A 19,715-nucleotide genomic window follows, 5' to 3' on the forward strand; every position below is an offset into this window, starting at 1 on the left:
TACACTGTTGCAAAGTGCTTCCCGCAACAACAACAACAAAAAACAAAACATTAATTAAAGAAGTTGGAACAGAAAAAAAATTAAATGGTGAATGAAGAGTAGGTTTAAAAAATCTCATAAAAAGGCCATCCTATAAATATGATTTCAGGAGGCGCTTAAAACAGTTAACAGATTTAGCAGATCTAATAGATTGAGAGAGACTGAGGGAGAAACTGCGGAGACTACAGCTGAAAACACACAACCCTTTGGATTTGACATCGAATCAGTGATTTTGATTTTTTTAAGGATAGTTCCGAGGATTTACCCTTAAGGAACTCCAGATAACAGGGTAGTAGACATATATGGGAGACATAATTATTGATGTGGCCATGTAAGTATTTGACAGGTATGAAGAAACAAAAACATTTAATGGCAGCACCAGTTCAGAAGCCAATCTATTTAAATGTACTCACTGAAGATGAGTGCTGATAACGATGACGACGAATCAGAGTACTGGCCATACCGCATTCCTGCAAAGTTGATTGCCTTGCATTATCCAGCTGCACCGTGCTGTGGAGAAGGTGAAATTATTTGTTAAAAAATTGTATGGCTAAGGTGTTAAAGGGATCATTCTCACTTGTTATGTTATCTTTGAATTCGCCTAGATCAAGTGTCAATAAATGTTTCCTTCGTAATACATCCAAGTTTCCTTGTATCATCTTTTATTAAGAGTAAACCAGTTTCTCCATTATCAAAGTCTTAACCGACTTGCTACAGAAGTTACAGCTAAACATTTTTCTAGCATTAGCAACGTTAGCTGTAGCTAGCGACTTCTCAGAGCCCTTAAGTGACTCTTTTATTCGGCAAAAAGCAGATAGTGACATGTCCAGCAACTTTTAAGATATAGCTACCTGAACTCCTCTGCTTGAAAGTCAACGAATAAGAGCTAACGTGGCTCTGCGGCTAGCTAACGTTAATCAGACAGTATCAATGAGCTGTGAATGTGCTTACCTGAAGAAGAGACTCTGCTCCTGTGGGCGCGAAGAAATGGCGGCGACCTGAAATTTCAAGCTTCCGTTAACTCGCGGTCCTCTCTCTCTCTCTCTCTCTCTCTCTCTCTCTCTTCTCTGTCTGTCTGTCCGTCTGTCTTGTCTGTCTTGTCTGTCTGTATCTATCTATCTATCTATCTATCTATCTAGCTGTGTGTCTGTATGTCTGTCTCTCTGTCACAACAACAAACACTGCTCCTGTGGGCGCGAAGAAATGGCGGTGAACTGAAATTCAAAATTTCTAGCTTCCGTTAACTCAGCCGTCATCTCTCTCTTTCTCTCTCTCTCTCTGTCGTTCTCTCTGTCTCTCTCCTCAATTCAATAAAGCTTTATTGACACGAAGAACTACAAACACAACAACGTTTTCATTGTCATGTTTTACAAATAATAAAAAAAGGACATGTACAAGAATAAAATAAAAATAGAAATTGTGTTTTCACTATACAAAAGAAAGATATAAAATAAAATATACTATTATTTTATGGAAGCCCATTTCCGCCACTTGACAAAAATTATGAGATACTTTGACTTAGTATCTCATAATTATGACTTAGCTATCTCATAATTTTGACTTAGTATCTCATAATTTTTTTTCATCAAGTGGCGGAAATGGACTTCCATATTATTCAAAAAGGATGTGTTAACAATGTTGCAATAAAACTCTATATGATAAACTCTAACGATTGTTGTAGGCCTATGTTTTCCTGTGGGACAATAAAGTTAATCTTATCTTAATTCACTGTGTTTTGACAATAATACAACATGTATAGTTTTCTATTGCATTAAGTGCTTGTGTCGGCCCGAACAATGCCCCTTAATTGTGATATAATAAGCACATAACACGGCCTGTCATGATGTATTGCTTAAATATACCATACTTTTTAACATTCTACTTTCTATACAAATGATGGTATGATTTAATGGTTTTGTACCGTAAATTTAAACGTCAACATCAGCAAAATCTGTAATTCAGACAGAATGATACCGTCAATTTTAGGGTAATTACACGCTTGTGACATTACGGTATTTTACCGTGAATTTAGCAAACTTTTTATAACATTCACAGTAAATTCCATATTTTCTACTTAGTAAGGCCGTAAAATTTAAGTTATTTACTGTTTCTTGATTTACGGTAATTCTTTGTGTAAATACATTTCTTTAATGTATTTACTACAGTGATATACAATTTTTTTATTTTACGGTATTTTACTGTTGCTATTGACAGTTTTTTACCGTAATTTCTACAGACATTTTTTACAGTGTGATGCAAAATAATCCTTATATTTTAACCATGGAGCCTTCACTCACAATAATCTGCCTAAAACTGTGACCTTTAATGCAAAGTTGTTCTATCATGTTGAGTCACTTTTATGTGTCATACTTGAATAAATTTGTAATAAATTAGTAAGACATATGGGTAATGTGTAGGTCCACATCTATTTTATTTAATGTAATCAGACGAAGAGCCATAGTGAAACAGTGTGACAGAAAACCTTTAATTTAATCTGACCAATTTATAAAAATCAAAACATTAAAATCAGATGGAAATTGTGTATGTTTAAAAACTTAAAGTAGTCAAATTGTTTGTCAGCATACCTTCAGAAAAAGTCAAAAGTAAATCTAATTAAAGTAATCTAATCAAAAGTTTTCAATAACCATTTCATTAACTCTCAGTTAAACCATTAGTTATAACTTATAAACCACTTTATTATTTATTAGACATGGGTATCAGAAAACCCCTCTGCATTCTAATCCTTTATTGTGGAAATACACATTCAATCACACCTGCAGCGTAAATGTATGTGGGTTGTTTTGATGCATCTATAACAGTGGCAGAGTCACTGCAGGCCCACACAGGGAGAGGATTACACTGCAGACAGAGCAACAAAATCTTATTTACTTCGCCTCTGAGGAGGGCAGATCTGAGGAATAAAGAAAGAGGAGCATGGCTGTATCAAATGCTTTATAGCTTCGTGCCAGGAATTTTGTTTCATAACCTTTACACTTAACAGGATGTGAGATATTTTGTCCTTTCATGTTGAAAGGATTTATTCCGAAGCACCACAGAAGCATCTTGGGAAAACCTTCGCTCCAATTCACTTTAACTCAGTCAAAATATTATGACAACACCAACTACAGTTGATGAAAAATCACATCTCAACCAATCATTGCACTTAAAAGTAAAAACACTGAATAAAACAGAAGTCAAATTGGATTTCTTTTCACTTTCCTCTGGACCCTGAACCTCAAACACATCTGGACCTCACTCCATGGACAGAAATGAGGGTTCATCCCCGTGAGAGGTGCAAATTACAGAGTGTGGAAAGGAGTCATGCATTATTTATTGAAAAGAGAAAAAAAAGCTGATTGGGAAGCACTTGATAAGATTGTAATTAGGCGGGAGGATGTGCTTTCCGTTTGACTGGGCCCATGGGATACATACATCCACGTTTTAGACATTGTGGCTTCTGAGTCACCAGGACCCGAGATGAGATGCTCTGTGTGGGTGTTTGCATTAATGTGAGCACTGTTTATGTATATTTCATATACTGTGTATGCAGCAGTGGTCACAGTTATTTGTTGATCTGATCTGACATAAGTTCACCCTGGGTGTTAGATTACATCACCTTTGGATTGCTCATCCTATGGATATTTATAGCTATCAGGGGGGATGTCACCCACTGTGAACAGACAACAATGACTGAAAGATTTAGTCATGAAGCATACATGTGCCACAACATCTCTGTCAGGACCAGATGATTTGAATGCAGGCAAGGTGAAAAATTCAGAGGAAAGGCCAGGGGGTAGACTAGCATTTTTCTCAGAAATATAAAAAGGAATTCAAGAAATTCAATTTTGTGCTTTTCCAGTAATCAGAGTAGTAAGACTGTTGAATGTGGGCTTGGTTTGAAAAACTGCACAGGCTACAACTGAGCTTTATTGATTTTATTTTCCAAAAAAATGCCCACATATTCTCATCAACTCACCATGATGGTTTATGTAAATTATGGAAGTAATCCAGTGTCTCTGGAGAAGCTCCTGCACTTATCTCTCAGTGACATCAGCAATCTGCTGCTCAGCTTCAGGAGGAAATTATTTAAAGTATGCTGTTGGTGCTTCTCCATATTTTAGCCCAACACATACAGTGTACACTTTCCAGCATGCAAAAAAGATCCTTTATGTCACCAGTAAAACAAGTCTCACTCAAGGAGACGTACCACTTTGAAATCTTTCAAGAGTTGAGTTGCAGCAGAAAGACGACAGTGGAAACGTGAAACAGTCTAGATTTGGTAATGTCGATGATTTCAACCGTCATTAACTACAACTGCAGCTCTTTATATCGATATGTGTTCACAATAGTGTCAGCGACCCCGTTACTTCTTGCCACCAACACCGGCCTCAGCCGCATTGGTTGTCGTTATGTTTAAAATGAACACAATGGAGTCAACCACTCACTCTCTTCAAGCTCATTCCTATTCACATTGTCCATTCCTGTACATGCCAAAGACAGTTCATTGTGTACACTAACCATTTTCTCTATTACAGTGAGCCTGTGTACTTGGACCCCAGCAGTTTTTGATGGTTGAATTGAATTCAACCATCATTAATTTATTATTTACACCTTTGCTTTTCCTTCAATCGGTCTTCATTGAAAAAAGCAATGGTGTAGTTCATAAATACAATCTGGGGAATCACCAAAACTCAACAAAATAACTACTGTATAATAATAACTAAAAGAAATCTTCATATAATATGTCAATTTATTTCAAATTATTTCAAACTGTTCCCTTTTGAAAGGGAGACATTCATATACAGTTGAGACAATACAGTACATGCCACCAGCAGTCATGGACAATATACTATCAACACAAACACAACACAGCAATTCCTTCCTCCAAAACCTAAAACAAATTACGTCAGTGTTAAAAACACATTAAATATACTGCCATTGTTTTATATGTGAAGGCTGATGAATAAATGTTAAGAAACTCTGACTCTGTCGGAGCAGGTCACATTTTTGGGTGTTGAAATGAAAGTGGGATGAAGAAATATCAACAAGATGTCTTTGGGACATGTTTAGGGCGGACACTAGGGGTGTGCATCTCTCCCTCATAAGACGATTCGATACACATCTAGATACATGGGCTACGATACGATTCAGGGACGATACGCTTTAAATACGGAACGATTTGGTGCGATTCGAAGCGATTCGATACGATACGATCTGATACAGTTCTTAACATTTAATTAATGTAGACATTCATTTTCCTTTATGAATTAAAATAAGCAATTCCATGTCGTTGTCTTGCGTGTTCTTGCTTGTGCTAGCTGTAATGTTACTAACGTTAGCATCCACAGACTTCTCGTCGCCCGCGTAGTTTTCTCCATGCTGTCTCACCAGGTGAGTTTTCAGATGTGTCGTGCTACCGCTGTACTTAATAGCTGTTCTACAGACCTTACATATGGCCAGAATTTTGTGCAAATGTCCCTCCATCTTTTAAAATCCAAATCTCTTCCAAACTTTAGATTTCAGATTAGCTGGTAGCTGGTGCATTGTAAACAGTGTTGGAGTTGTCGGACATGTTGTTGTTGTTGTGGTTGTGGTTTTTCCCTCGGATACGCTAACGTTACTCACGCGAGAAACTTGCGTTGACCTTTAACCTTTTACGAGAGTTGAGAGACATTCTGCTGAATTAGCAGCAAAGCATCCGTCAACCGATACGTAACTTTATAATCGGGCGGTTAATGGTAAATTTAAATCAATACAGGGGTCCGCGTATCGATGTAGTTGCATCTTTAACGTTAAAAACGATTACCAATTCGTATCGGTGAATTTTTACACCCCTACCAGACACTGTAGTGTTGATCATTACACCCTTGTTTTTAATGCAGATATAAGAGAGCAGATCATATTTCAGCATAATCAGAGAAGGGAAAATCCTATTTTGTGCCTAATGGCCAAAAAGAAGTGAAGAGCGGTGATATTTATTTTCCAACTGAGTTACAACAGTTTTGTTGTTTAGTTGTCTAGCTTAATTATCCAACTCCAGTTTAAATTATAAGAAACGTGGCAAAAGGTGTATCTGTGTGTTGAATCTGGCATCGATCGACAGTCCGTAGGGTGGATGATTTTATCCATTAACCTTTTATGCTCTGTCTCAAATATAGATCCCATTTTCTATTCCACAGCGTTCCACCGACTGCAAAGCAAACTGTCTGTCAACACTGAGACAGTCCAGCTGTTTTCTAAAGTCATCACGCAATCACATTTAATGACATTTTTAATTTTGGCTTCTCTTGACTGAAAATTGCTGCAGAGTGTGTTCAGTTATAAAAGCCCATAGCGAGGGAGCCGCAGTGTGCAGTTTAGTACTTCACTATATTTAGTCCTCTGTTATTCGGTTATGCTGATCTCGGTCCTGATCACTGGACTTCATGTGCACAGCAGACATGATGTAACCATGTTCCTTATCCTTGAGTTCTTGCTGTAGATATCAGTTGTATAACTCTTGTAAAAATCTTTTATTTTGCATTCATTGCACATTAGCAGGCCAAATGCAGATGACTGAGCATTATCTGTCTGTGACCCATCAAGTCCCCACATGTTTACTGAAGCTTCCCCTCAATGAAAAGAGAACAAAACAAACAAACCCAAAATAATACAATAACTCATCAGGCATGCCACACAACGCGAGGCCACTGTACTGGCCTCATACATACAGTATTAGTGGGAGAGGTGTTTACAGTATGAGGACAAATACTGGCACAGTATAATACACCACAGTTAATTACGAGCAGCAACATATACGCTCAGCAGCTCTGCACATTTTTGGACATCCTTCAAGTTCTAGTCCACATGAACATCTGTAGTGTCTGGGCATAATACAAACAGTACCACTACTTCAGCACAGAATCAGAATGATACAGTTATACAGACTACATTTTTTAAAGAGGTCACAGTGGAAGTAATCACAAAGGCAATGTTGGGATGCTGAATACTATTGATTTGGAGAAAGCTGCCGCACATCCTCCAAACAGTGAGCAGTGCTTCTGCCACCAAAGCTCTGTCGATAGTGGAAACTCTTTTATTTGGCTTGTATTTTTCTCTCCCTAACACTGCATTGCTGTTTATTTAACTCATGAACATTATCTGAGAAATGACCTGGAACACTATCAAATGAATACCATAAACACTGCATGTGTTCAATCGCATGGGATTCCCACCCAACTCTACCTCTCGTTTTCACTCACTGGACGTCAGAGGGACAGCAGCAACAACTCAATCAGTCCTACGGCACATCCGATTGGATCGTGTGCCAGCGAGCCGTCTCTGTTTGTCCCCGACTGCACATTTCCTTCCAGTGTCCCTGTCCCGCCTCGGAGACATCGTTGCCAATCAATACACGACCCAGAATACTGCTCTTAGTGTAGAGCCGGCCCTGTCCATACATATAGAAAAGGCAATTATATGAAATTAAGCCACCAATACTTAAGCATTTTAACATAAAACTGCATGCCACTGTTTAAAATGTCATTTACTTAAGGGACAAAATAAGGCAGAGTTTCCTACCTGCATGACGATGAACTCAAGGACCAATGGCAGCTGAGTGATGTCACCAGAGGGCAGGTCAAACAGGAATGGAGCGTTCCAGACGGGGTTCTGTCCGCTGGTCCCTTTGGTCTCCTTGGTACCGATTATTTTCCCGTCCTGACGCAGGTTGATGACGACGTAGTGGTCTGTGGGGAAAAAGTGACATCCACAGTCTTGATTTTCTTTTATCAATGTCAGATGTTTTTTTTATACATATATTTACCAAATTTTTAGACATTAATGGTAAACAAATAAAAAGGTACAAGTTAAATCATTGACATTAAGGAAGGTTTTAGTGTTAATGTATTGTTCCAAATCTTTCTACATGTTTATAACCCTCACTGAACACATCTCTGCTGTCACTGTCCCAAATCTGCATCATCACTTGCAAAATGTGATTTCCCCAGTAAATCCATTCAAGCATGCTAACTGGATTTACTAAAATTAAAAAGCAATGTGTCACTGTCAGACAAGAATCGTGCGTCTGCAAAGGGCATGTATTCTGACAGATTCCAGGAATGATTTGATCCTGAAACTCACAAAAAGGTGTAGACAACCACAATATTAAAGTTGTTTTTCCCCCGACAGAATCTGCTGCCTCCTTCTCTCCTCAGCAGCATCATCAAAGCAGAGCTTTAAATCAGATGTAGTGAGATATGATTCAGACAGCAGGGGAAATGACACCGGGCTGATCAGCTCCTGATCTGATTACACTACAAGCCAATCAGGGATGCGGTCTGTCCGACTGTAACTGAGGCAATAGAGCAGAATACAGACGGGCTATAAAACATGATGAGTAGTTTACACTAGGGCTGCACGATTCTGGAAAAAATGTGAATCACGATTTTTTTGCTTAGAATTGAGATCACGATTCTCTGGCACGATTTTTTTCACAAAATGTTTATTGCACTGATGAACTTGAACAAAACAAAAAAAAACATTGAAGTATGGCAGAGGCATGCTACTATGCCTCTGCCAAAGCAATGTTTTTTTTGTTTTGTTAGTTCCATCATTGGATGAGAAATGATTTTTACAAAAGTAAAAAAGAAAAAAATGTCTCCAAGATGAGAGGGCATCCTCTAATCCCTCATGTTGTACAGTGTTTATTGGGGCCGTATCCTTGGCTAGGTGATATGTGATAGCTGCTGTGATCGGCTTTCTAAAACGCAGGTGTAATATTCCTCCTTTTCCAAAAGCCGCCTAAGAGGTAGGCGTAAACATGTGACGTGAGGTGAAGCCCGAAGTTGGGCAGTGAACAGTTGACAACGAATTTGTCTTCAAAATAAGAGCTTTGCATTGCACCCCATTGGAGTTTAGAACTGGGTTCTTAGCGGGGGGCTTTTAATTTGAAAGTAGCGACCATTCCTAGCTTGTCGCTACAACAACAAACTAGCAGGCGAGGCGGAAATAAGTGTACCGTCCGAGGCAGCAAATCGGCGGACCAAAACAGACCCCCAATTTGCCGCCCTCTGTCTAAAACCGCGGACCTAGCCGTCAAAAGGACGGGCAGATTGGCGGCTTGCTACCCCTTCTAAAAACGGCTTCTCACTCACTCAACTGTAGGCGGGCTTCCTCCACTGAATCCCGTGTTGTAAAGATTTACCACAGGTTGAGGGAGGAGGCAGCGGCAGTGATGCGTTTGGGGGCGCTTCAAAAAGTCCGGGAGGAAAATAGGAGCATTTGTTTGTGATTCGGCTCGAGATATAAAATGCTTCAGAATCGCTGTGTGTAGATATGAGATCACGTGTATGTGTGAATCAAGATCGCGATTTTTTAACGATTTTTTGTGCAGCCCTAGTTTACACGTCAGCAGTGTGTTTAGTATTTTTTAGCTTGCAGTGTGAGTGTATTGACAATAATTACAAAGTCCAGAAGAATATCCATCCACTTGTGGAGGTCCGTGGATGTTGGAGCACTCTCTTCTGATCATGCTGGTTAGGCACATTAGTGAGTTGAATATCTGTCTTTCTTTGTTTGTGTCATGGTCCAGGAATCAAAGCAGTCATTCCTGGATTACCATGTTTCATATTCATTTATAGACGAGAGACCAGAACTTGGACATTTGCTGTATGCAAATGTTAATGTACTTATAATAATAAAGTTAAAGATTTCAAGGAGTTTTTTTTAGAAGAATTTGACTTCTAAAGAAATGTGGCTTAAACCAGTATTTTAATATTGACAATGGATCATATATCCACTTGTATACGAGTGTTGATGCTTGTAGTGACAAACCCACAAAGAATTTACTCTGCAGTTCCCCTCGACTCTACAATGTTTTCACATCCTTCAGCTTATTGTTTCAGCTTTTAACTTCACTTTGTTGGTATCAGAAACCTTGTTTCCAGCAGCAGCAACAGCAGCAACACATGAACTCTAAACTGACTGTACGCCATCTGCTCAGGATCAAACATTTGGTAGATGAATTAGCAACTAGCCGTTAGCATTTAGCAGCTACAGCACCAGATAGAGGGTGCAGCAGAAAGCCTGGAAATAAATTAGCATTTTAGCAAATCCGTTTCCCTCCTAAATCAAGCTTAATATTTATAAGTTTTGTTCTAGCACATAAAATACATCAGTAAAATAAGAGGCAGCTGCTAACAAGCAGCTAAATGAGACTACAGGGGTGTACAGGGACATTAAACTCTCTAATCCAAACACGGAGACCCATCTACTCAGTTTTAGATGCAAACTGGTTTAACTCTAACTTTACAATTTATAGACTGATCAGTTTATGTTAAAGTTTGTATAGTATAGTGGAGTAAGATATTTAGTGTTGGAGAGGTCATGCAATGATTTAGTTTTATTATAACCTAACATTAGCTTTTTTGTTGTGGTGTGTTGTCGGAGGATTATCTTGCTGTGTCTTCTGTGTGTCTTTGCCACAGAGCTTAATTGCTATTGCAATGATCATAATAATCACAATAATAAGTCTTTTTGACGAGGGAACCGCGGCCATGTTAACTTTATGTCCCTGCACCACTCTTATGAACTGGTTGGGGGCATAAAAGAGCTGAATGCAGAGCAAATATTGGATTAAAAACATTCATGGAGTTGATTGCTGGATGTGTTAACAGGCAACACATGAATCATTTCATCTTTGTAGGTGATGACATGTCAGCATTTTGTTTTAGTTTGTTTATGTTGCTTCCACGTGTCCAATGAATCGATTGGATATCAAAGAAAACTGTGATAAAGAATGAATTACCACATGTCTAAATGCTTAAACAACCTTATGCTTAACAACCTATTTTGATGTTTTCCAGTCAATAAACTACCTGCTGAGCAAATGCAGAGGTAGCATGACATTGTTTCGTTTCCTTAATCTTATCACAGCAGTTGTAGTTTCCAAAAACTTGACCAGACCATAAATACAGTTGTATAACATGGGTTATTTTATCTTATGTTCAAAGACACCACCAAACAAAATATGTGTCATTAAGTCATCAAGGCAACAACTTGTGAGGATTTTTCTGCCTTTACCTGGAGCTCCTGGGATCCGTGTGAGCTTGGCCAGATTCTCAGCCTTTCGGACCATCACCTTGATGCGCTGTGCCAGCGTCTGATACTGCAGCAGGATGAACAGCTGGCCCAAAGCCCGCGGCACACACACTGAGCTTTTCCTGTGACCCAACGCTTCCTGCGAACTCACACTCTGAGGGTAGGATGGAGGGGGAAACAGAGAGAGAAAGATAAATGTGAGAGATTTAGCAAGAGAGGGAAAAATGTCTTCTTTCACCCGGCAGATGTTCCCTTCATCCTTTGGGAGGCTGGGAATGAAATGAAACCAAGGAGAGAAACCAAGAGAATAAAGCAGATTCTAGCTGTAAAGCAGTTAACACCCGTGCTCGTGGATGAGTCGACCGAGGCAATGGTACTGTCAGAATCAATTTCTCGGTTCCCCCTCAGAGCGATTGGCTGCGAATCACAGGAACAGGTAAGAGTTTCATAGTGAATCTTGTTTTCTTCATCTGAGGGCAATATCGAAGTATTATCAGTTTTATTCATGAGGCTTCTTGGATTGACCTGCCTGAAGAGCTCAGCGTGCTGAATCTGAATCACATTTCAAATCACTTAAAGCTAATCGGTAATAATGGTTATCTTTATCTGTCAGGGTCAAGCAAATTTGACCATTCATTCTACAATAATACTTAACGTTCATGTATTAAGGCACTTTGGTTAAAAGCACTTTCTAAAGTGAGAGTATGATGCTATTTTACATCTGATTACATGTCAGATGTAATTAAGTTGTATTGTTTGAGATGCTGTGAGTCACAGTCTGCTGTCAAATGGCTGATTTTACCCCGCCGGCGGCTCGCTAAGCCCTGGCAGCAGAGCGCGAAGGCGATTTTCTTTCAACAAGTGAGTTTCGGTTCACTGCCTCTGTCTGTCACCAGCGCGTCGTCACTCACACGTACACTGCCTTTAAAACGGAGAGGCGTTATTCTGCACACACACTGTGCCGAACTAACCTTGGAGATATAGCAAGAGATTTGTTTATCAAGAAATGTTTTTCAAACTTGAGTTTCCAGCTGATACTGGCTTCCTGATTGTAAAACTGGAACAGTTTCAACATTGTTTTGGCCTCAGAAACAGAGACTGTTGTCTTAATGTTGTCTTTGGTTATTTTAATGGTGAGGTTCTCAATAAGCCCTCCCAGGGTTTCAAACCTCTCCAGCACTGATTAATTGTAGTTTATCATATATTATCTATTGTATATATATATTTTTTTCCTTTATGTGATATACTCTTTGTTTGTAATGTTTTATTAAAGTGCAAACAATAAAACAAAAACTAAAATGTAATGTAACTAATGTAAATGTTAGACTACTGTTACTGCATAGTCTACACCAGAATCATTCGAGAGGGGCGGCCCTGAATTGTGATACAGCAATAGAGGTATTACAACTCAGGGGGAATATAATGGACTCCTAATATTTTAATTCTCATCATCATTAACTACTCAAAAAACTAAGCCACAAAAAATGGTGTTTTGATTTTGTAATTGAAGAAATTAGGTAGTTGTGTTCCATTTTCAAAATGTATCTTTGTTTTTCAAAAAAGACCCACAGTAACTATTTTAATGTTTTAAAAAATCACAAATGAAATACTTATACAACATTGGTTTTATGTTGTTTTCTGTAGACCGCAGAAATACGTTATTATTTGGTAACTCTGTTCCCTCTAGATATCTTAGGTTACATAAGAGCCCCTAACGGACTGATCATATGAGTCATTCAGTGATCTCCAAAGCATGGAGGCCAAAGCAGACAGGCAAAAACGTAATATAAGAAAAACTTCCCCTGTGGTCTAACCATTGTTTAACAGTCTCGGTGACTCTTTAGTAGCTTGGCATAGAAAGATATCTCTTATTCAGCCTTACTTTGGACCAGATTAACATTTTGTTTCCAACAACTCCTTAGAAGACTTGCCATTAACTGTCTTTGTACTTCTAATATTGTTCCAGTATTATATGTATAAATCTCTTGGTTTCCCAATAACTTTGTAGTGACAATAGTTGTTTATTGCAGTGGAGGCACAGGGAGGCAGTCAGTGCGGGTGGTGGGTGAACAAAACTCCAGATACCAGGGGACATCAATCACATTTAGAGCTCAATCTATGGTTAGTAAAAAGCACTTTGATTACAGATTACAAAGCTTGTGGTTTTGGTTAAAGTGTTGATTAACAGAAGAACAAGATTGTGTTTTTTGTGCACGTTAACCAAGTGCTGTCAGTGCCTTTGCATTACCACAGAACAGCAGTTATGATGCTATATTGGATATCTTGGCGGGAAACAAACAAAAAAATTAACAGTGAACATTTGCCGGATATTTAAAAAAAAAACATTTCCTCATTACGTTGCCGCAAAATATAATCCATTCAGCATTTGATCATAACAAACATCCCACTGCTAAACCAAGATATCTTTTCAGGAGAATAGCTGAAATAACAATTAATGGCAGGCTCATGTTACTTTCTGCCAGTTGGATACATATAAACACCACGTTAGCCACATATTAGAGCTTGATAATCCAATGGTATATCAGGTTTTCAGACTTTCTGGTGGTGGACTGTTTTTTTACAGACCAATAGGCATCTGCTTTCAGCCCAGACGCTCAAATAAGCCAATTTGACACAAAAACTCAGCACAAAAACACATGGCAGGTCAACAAGACCCAGAACATTATCTCAATTACAGCTCAGGGACAAAAAGGTACGACATGATGCTCTGTTTTTAAACCTTGATGCCGCAAAATATCACTTATTGCAACTGACATCAGCAGTATATGTGAATTTTACACTCATCTTTCCAAATGTAATTTGTATCCTCAGTGGCTGACAATAGGAGGCTGAGTTTATTAGCCATTTGCCAAGAATGAAGGTATGACTGTGAGAAAAACATATAATAAAATACAAAATAGAGCCTGCACGCTCAGAAAACTGACATCATAAACCTGATCATCTGCACTGTCAGAAGCAGCCCTGTCGTGATCTGCGTCTGCCACGTCATGCCCCCTGCTCCCATGAAACGTCAGAACAAGCAAAGTGATAAAGATGAATAATCATCAATACTCCGGCTGGTCCCATTACGCTGATTTCAAACTCTGCTGTTGGGCTATAAATCCAGGAGTTGCCTACAGGAAAGATGGAGTCACTACGGCACAGCCTCCGTTTACACACCCACTCTTTAAAGAATTATCCAGATTGCTGAGCAGCCCCGGTCTTTCACAGCAACCTCCTGCTCCACAACAGCACAGCCACACACATTGACATAAGCCAGCTGATGTCATTGAGAGAGTAATTGCGTGTGTGTTGGTAAGGATGAGCCATATATGGACATGAAAGGAGGGGCCAAGGTAGGAACACCTGCCTGAATTTCACGTGGGATGAAGTGATGCTAGCCCAACCAGCATGCACGCTGTGATTGACTGAGTGAGTAATGTCTGGTGAAACATCAGGACCCCCTTCCTTCAATAGCCTGTTATTAATGCCCTCTGGCAGGGTTTCAACAGAGCCGCAGAGGGCACGGTGTGGGCGTGCTGCCAATTTTATGCACTCTGCATGTTTGCTCAGCAGTCGCTAACAACAATGTCACCATGACTAACAACAGTGGAAAACTGGCTAATGGGAGAACTGATTAGACGCTACATTCCTTCATGGATAAAACATGATATGTACTATTTATACTGTGGGTCTGCGTACGTAGTGCGCCTATTCGTTAAATCAACTGAAAATGCAGACTTGGTTAAAAAGATCTTTGAAATCATATATTCACTTAAGATCAGAGAGATCAGTTTAAAAGTGCATACAGACATTGACCAAAAAGGGGTTATTTATCCTACAAACACATGTACACACACATGCACACAGACACACACAACCCACAAGACCACATCCTGCTTTAAAGGGACAATATGTAACCATTTCAGCTTGAAAAGAATCAAAAATCATCATGAAAATTATTAACAGCCTGTGAAGATATAACAGTGTTGACGTTATGTGAAAGATGTCTACGCATCGTCTCGGACGGATATCTACTTAAGTTAGCACGCTAACAACCTAGCAGCAGCCCACTGCAGTGCAACATTCCCTGGAGCTCCCAGTCTGACCACTAGATGGACAGATTTTTGAGCTAAGTATCTAACGACGGCTACAATCAGCAGCAGTCTGTGGTCACTCTGGTGATATGCTTCCCCCTGTTTGAGAGTGAATTCGACAGGTGGCAAATTCAGGTGGCAGTTTGACATAAAAAGAAAGATTCATACAATTCTCTTGCTTGTCTGTTCAATATGAAGTTACAGCCACCTGCGACTGTGCTTAGCTTAGCATAAAGACCGGAGGCAGGGGGACTGCGCTAGGTTGGCCTTGGTCTGTTTCAGCGAAACATTGTGTGTTTGTAGAGATCAAACATACAAAACATAACAGGGCTCCAGGGTGTGACTATTTTGGTTGCACATGCACCCAAATATACTTAGCTTTTAACCACTATTCACATGTGTTACGAAATAACGTGTTAAGAAATAAAATTAAAATCTGTTATTGGGTTCACCTTAACTAAATAGTTAGTCTGGAGCCCTGGCGAGCTTGCAGATATTGTCACAGTGGACAGAGCAAGGAGAGCCATTTCCTCCTGTTACCAGTGTTTCTGCTAAACTAAGCTAAGCTAAGATAAGCTAAGCTAACCAGCCGCTGCAGTGTCTTCATATCTACCTACATGAGAGTTGTGTTTATCTTCTCATCTTACTCTTACTACGAAAGCAAACAAGTGTATTTCCTGAAATCCTGGACTACTCCTTTTCAAGTCCCAACTCATCAACAAATGCTCATCATCCCTTTTACACACTTTAACTTGGTTCTCGAGGCATTTCTGGACTCAGGTCGAGGTGCTGACAGCCTGGTTCTACTTCAGTTTGGGTCAGAACAAATCTAATCTTCACTCTGAAGTGTTCTCACTGCTGTTTTCAATGCACTTGTTTGTGTTCTCTTATAGCCGCTATAAACACTCTTTGCCCTTGAAAGCTTGATTGTACGCCATACATCAAATAAATGAAATCATCATATCATAGTGTACCTTCTTTAGCTTGCTTTTAGTTGGGTTAAGTTGCCTGGTGTAGGTGGCGGTGGTGCCAGGCTCCCAATCCATCTGCTCACAGGGAAGCTCCACCACCCCTAGGGCAGCCTCTCTCAGGCCTGAGAAGTCCCTGCTGTAGACAGCCAGTCTCAAGGTGCAGGTGCACAGCTCCTCCACAGAGCCCACCTGCAGCACAAAGCTCTGGCTGTGGAGGTCTGGGCTGAGGCTGCGGCGTCGAGAGGCGATCTGCTGAGGGGAAGGGCAAAGGGGAGGAAGGCTGGCCCGGACGAACACCCCGCTGCGCCTTCGACTAGTCCCCGAGAGCCCCAGGATGTTGACCACCAGGGTGCCACAGGCAGAGGAGAAGAGAAGGGAGAAGTGCAGGAGAGGGGCTGACTTGGAGGGGATGGAGAGAGTGTTAGAGCCATACTGTGACATGGAGGCCTCCCCTCGCTTGGTGGGAGACCTGGCAGCAGCAGCAGTCAGGTGACTGCTCTCGCTGTAAAGAAAACTTTCTCCGCTCACGGTGCTGCGCCGACCCATCGCCCGACGAGACTTGGACACCAGGCTCAGCTTAGTGAGGGAGGGCAGAGAGGCTCTGCTGGGACTTGCACGTTTGTTGGGTGAACAGGGAACAGCTGGGGTGCTGAGGCGCCGCATCGGGAAAGAAGTTCCCGGAGACTGAACCTGCTCAGCTGCTGTGGTTGGGCTGGGGTCAAAGGGCAGAGCAGTGAGGTCATCCTCTGAGGGAGAAGAGCTGCTTTTAGAGGAAGGCAACTCCAACACATCCCCATCCAGCTCCTCATACTGCTGCTTGACAGGCTGAGTGCGTGGAGATGGAGTCAATGTCACAGTCACCCTCTGAGCTGGATGAGGAGACAAGAAAACTGCCTCCTTGTCCTCCGATGACACGCTCTTTCTTCTTCTGCGACAGCAAAGGATGCAACCGAGAACTAGACAGTAGCAGAAGACTGCCAGACCCACAGCCAGCAGGATCTGCTGGTGAACTATGGAGACAGATAACAGAGCAGTCATGGTTTAATATTGTGAGGGATTAGGAGAAAGAAAGCAACTGGGAGACAGAAAGAGAGAGAAAATGGAGAGGGCAGACAAGAATTTTGTGCTTTTGAGTGACCGGTCAGAGAAGAAAAGAATGAAAGAGAGACTGTCAATAAAGCCAAATTCATTTTGAAAGATCTGAGGACATCTGACTCTGAACATTATCTTGTTGTGTCTGCACTCTGAGCTCTTGATGAGATTAAAGAGGAAATGTCTCAGGGTTATAATCTTAATTGTATAAATGGTATTGTCACAGTTGCTGCTTCGATACAAGACAGAAGCACCGCATTTATATAACGAGTACGATGTGATGTTTGTGTGATGTCTGTAATTATCATTCGAGGATTTTGCTGATTGCACAATCATGGTCAACATTGTGATTTTAAGCAGTTAAATCATAAACTTGTCAACGATCACAAAACTAAATCAATTAGATGTTGGATTAACAAATCCCACACGCTGACATACTGCACTATTGCATCCCTCATGCGATCTCGTGCCATTTTTTTTAATGAAGATCCCTGTTAAATTAAGCTTTGCATGCTGTAATTAACACATGTGAAAAGCATGAAATCTAGAATAGAATTTAAAAATACAGTTCTGAGGGCTTAAACAACGTGCTCTTTAAAATCATGACCGAGCCGACAGAGTCACGGAGAATGAGGCCGATAGAGCTGAACCCTGATGTCCATTAAATGTCAGATAATGAGGGTGTATTGGGATGACTCATGCCTCTGACACACTGGTGCATAGTGGTAAAAAAACAACAAAAGAACAAGGTTAGGTAGCTGTATGACCATTGTAACGTAAACAACCAGACATGAGAATGACAGAGAGAATTCATCCCTTTGGAGGAAGGAATGATGTGATTTCTTATTCATAAATTAACCTGAAATGAAGGAGGAACCACATCTTTGAACTCAGGTGATAAACACTGACGAACACAAATGTCATCACATAATCTGAGCGGTGAGTCCCATTAAGTGGCACGCATCCACTCTCTCATCACAAGATGCTTGTCAGGGAGGGAAAGCGCAGTGCACAAGATGTATACTTAAGATAAGATCACTATCAAAGCAAATGTTCTCCATCAGTGCAGATCCATTTCATCCCCCGGTGAGCCTGTCCAGGAGCACACAGCCTCCATTAATAGATGAAAGTACTGAACAGCTGAGCGCAGCAGTGATGTTAGAAAATAAAGGCTGATGAAGTGGCTTCGGAATATGAGTCAGAGTGGCCGGTCGGTGGACATGATCATAGAGCAAATGAGGTATCGGTGAAACCTGAGCTTTGCCGATCCAGCATTTTAATGCAGAAATCTAATGCACGTGTCTGTATTTTTTGCACTGCAGTGAATGTGCAGAGGCCGCTGGCACTGACTCCACTTATTCGTGCATATAGGAATAACAACAGTGCAGCGTATTGATGGAATAAAGCATCACATTACAGTAAGGCAAGTTTGCTCTAACCTCTAGGCAAGAATAATCTATTGTGTTTGACTACAAGCTGTTGGTCCTTATTCATACAAAGTTATCTTAAACAAACAGAATTAGAGTAACCCTGCCAGTGAGTGCATGAGACCCCTCTCATTCAGCTGACTTCCCCCACTTCAACTCCAGCTCTTCTTCACATTCTAGGTCACTGACACAGTGGAGATCAGCAGCACAGTCTCATGTTTGCATTTCTTATTAATTCTGTCAGAGACATGTATCAGGATACACATGAAATCAAAGCCTCCACACAGAGAGTGCGGACTAAACAGAAGCAGTAGAAGTAAGAAAGACCTCCTACCTCCCAGAGTGTACTGCGACATGTTCCCGCACGGAGAGATGTGTGTGTGCAGTCAGTGTGAGCGCTGTTTATGACAGCGGACCATCTCCAGTGCGCAGGGACCTGAAGCCTCGCAGCCAATAGCCTCAGCCGGTGACTGAGCTGCTGTTTCACTGCGCTGACTGAGCGTCGGAGGCAGAGAGGGTCCACAACACCTCAGCCTACAGTTACAGTAATTAATCAGACCAATAATGTGTGACGTTACGACTAAACACTAACAGAAAACCAGACGCATGTGTATACTGAATAGATAAAGTGTTGTTGTCCAGCAGGCCTGTCAGAGACTGTTAATCAGTTAGATACTGAGTGTCAGTGTAATCTGCCTCCAGTCACTTCTGTAGTGAACTTAAGCCCCTTCACACAGTTCAAACTTCATGTGTTGTCTCTCTGCTACCATCTTGTGGCCACATTATACTGAGAATATTACCACAGCAATACATGCTCCAGCTAGATATTCATAGTTTTAGTATTTACTTATCCTTGTTCTCCTTACATTTAGGCTACATGATATTTTCAATAAATGTATAAATATTTTTCAAATAAACTAAAATGTGAAAGTGACAATTAAGTCGATTTTTTTGCTCTGAATGACATCATCTAATTGCCATCAGTAAATAGCGGACGTTGCCTGGATCTC

At 40.6% G+C, this 19,715-nt stretch overlaps 1 protein-coding gene across 1 annotated transcript; it reads right to left on the reverse strand.

The window, feature by feature from the left end:
• Positions 1–4,771: 4,771 nt before the first annotated feature.
• Positions 4,772–19,389, reverse strand: LOC115579786 (synaptotagmin-5). The gene is made up of 5 exons (XM_030413453.1): positions 19,040–19,389; positions 16,190–17,196; positions 11,101–11,272; positions 7,600–7,766; positions 4,772–7,468 (listed from the first exon to the last, which is right to left on the reverse strand). The coding sequence occupies exons 1-5, from the start codon at positions 19,059–19,061 to the stop codon at positions 7,319–7,321; spliced, it is 1,518 nt and encodes a 505-aa protein (XP_030269313.1). The 5' UTR covers positions 19,062–19,389; the 3' UTR covers positions 4,772–7,318.
• Positions 19,390–19,715: the final 326 nt, after the last annotated feature.

The sequence above is a fragment of the Sparus aurata genome, chromosome 4 (genome assembly GCF_900880675.1).
Source record: "Sparus aurata chromosome 4, fSpaAur1.1, whole genome shotgun sequence".
Classification (NCBI taxonomy): Eukaryota; Metazoa; Chordata; class Actinopteri; order Spariformes; family Sparidae; genus Sparus; species Sparus aurata.

What these genes read in the sequence shown, in the direction of transcription:
- LOC115579786 (XM_030413453.1), bottom strand. Translation starts at nt 19,061, where the DNA reads ATGTCGCAGTACACTCTGGGAG. An exon ending in CTAAAAGCAAGCTAAAGAAG is followed by an intron (nt 11,273 to 16,189) that starts GTACACTATGAT and finishes TCCTACCCTCAG; the next exon opens with AGTGTGAGTTCGCAGGAAGC. An exon ending in ACGGATCCCAGGAGCTCCAG is followed by an intron (nt 7,767 to 11,100) that starts GTAAAGGCAGAA and finishes TTTTCCCCACAG; the next exon opens with ACCACTACGTCGTCATCAAC.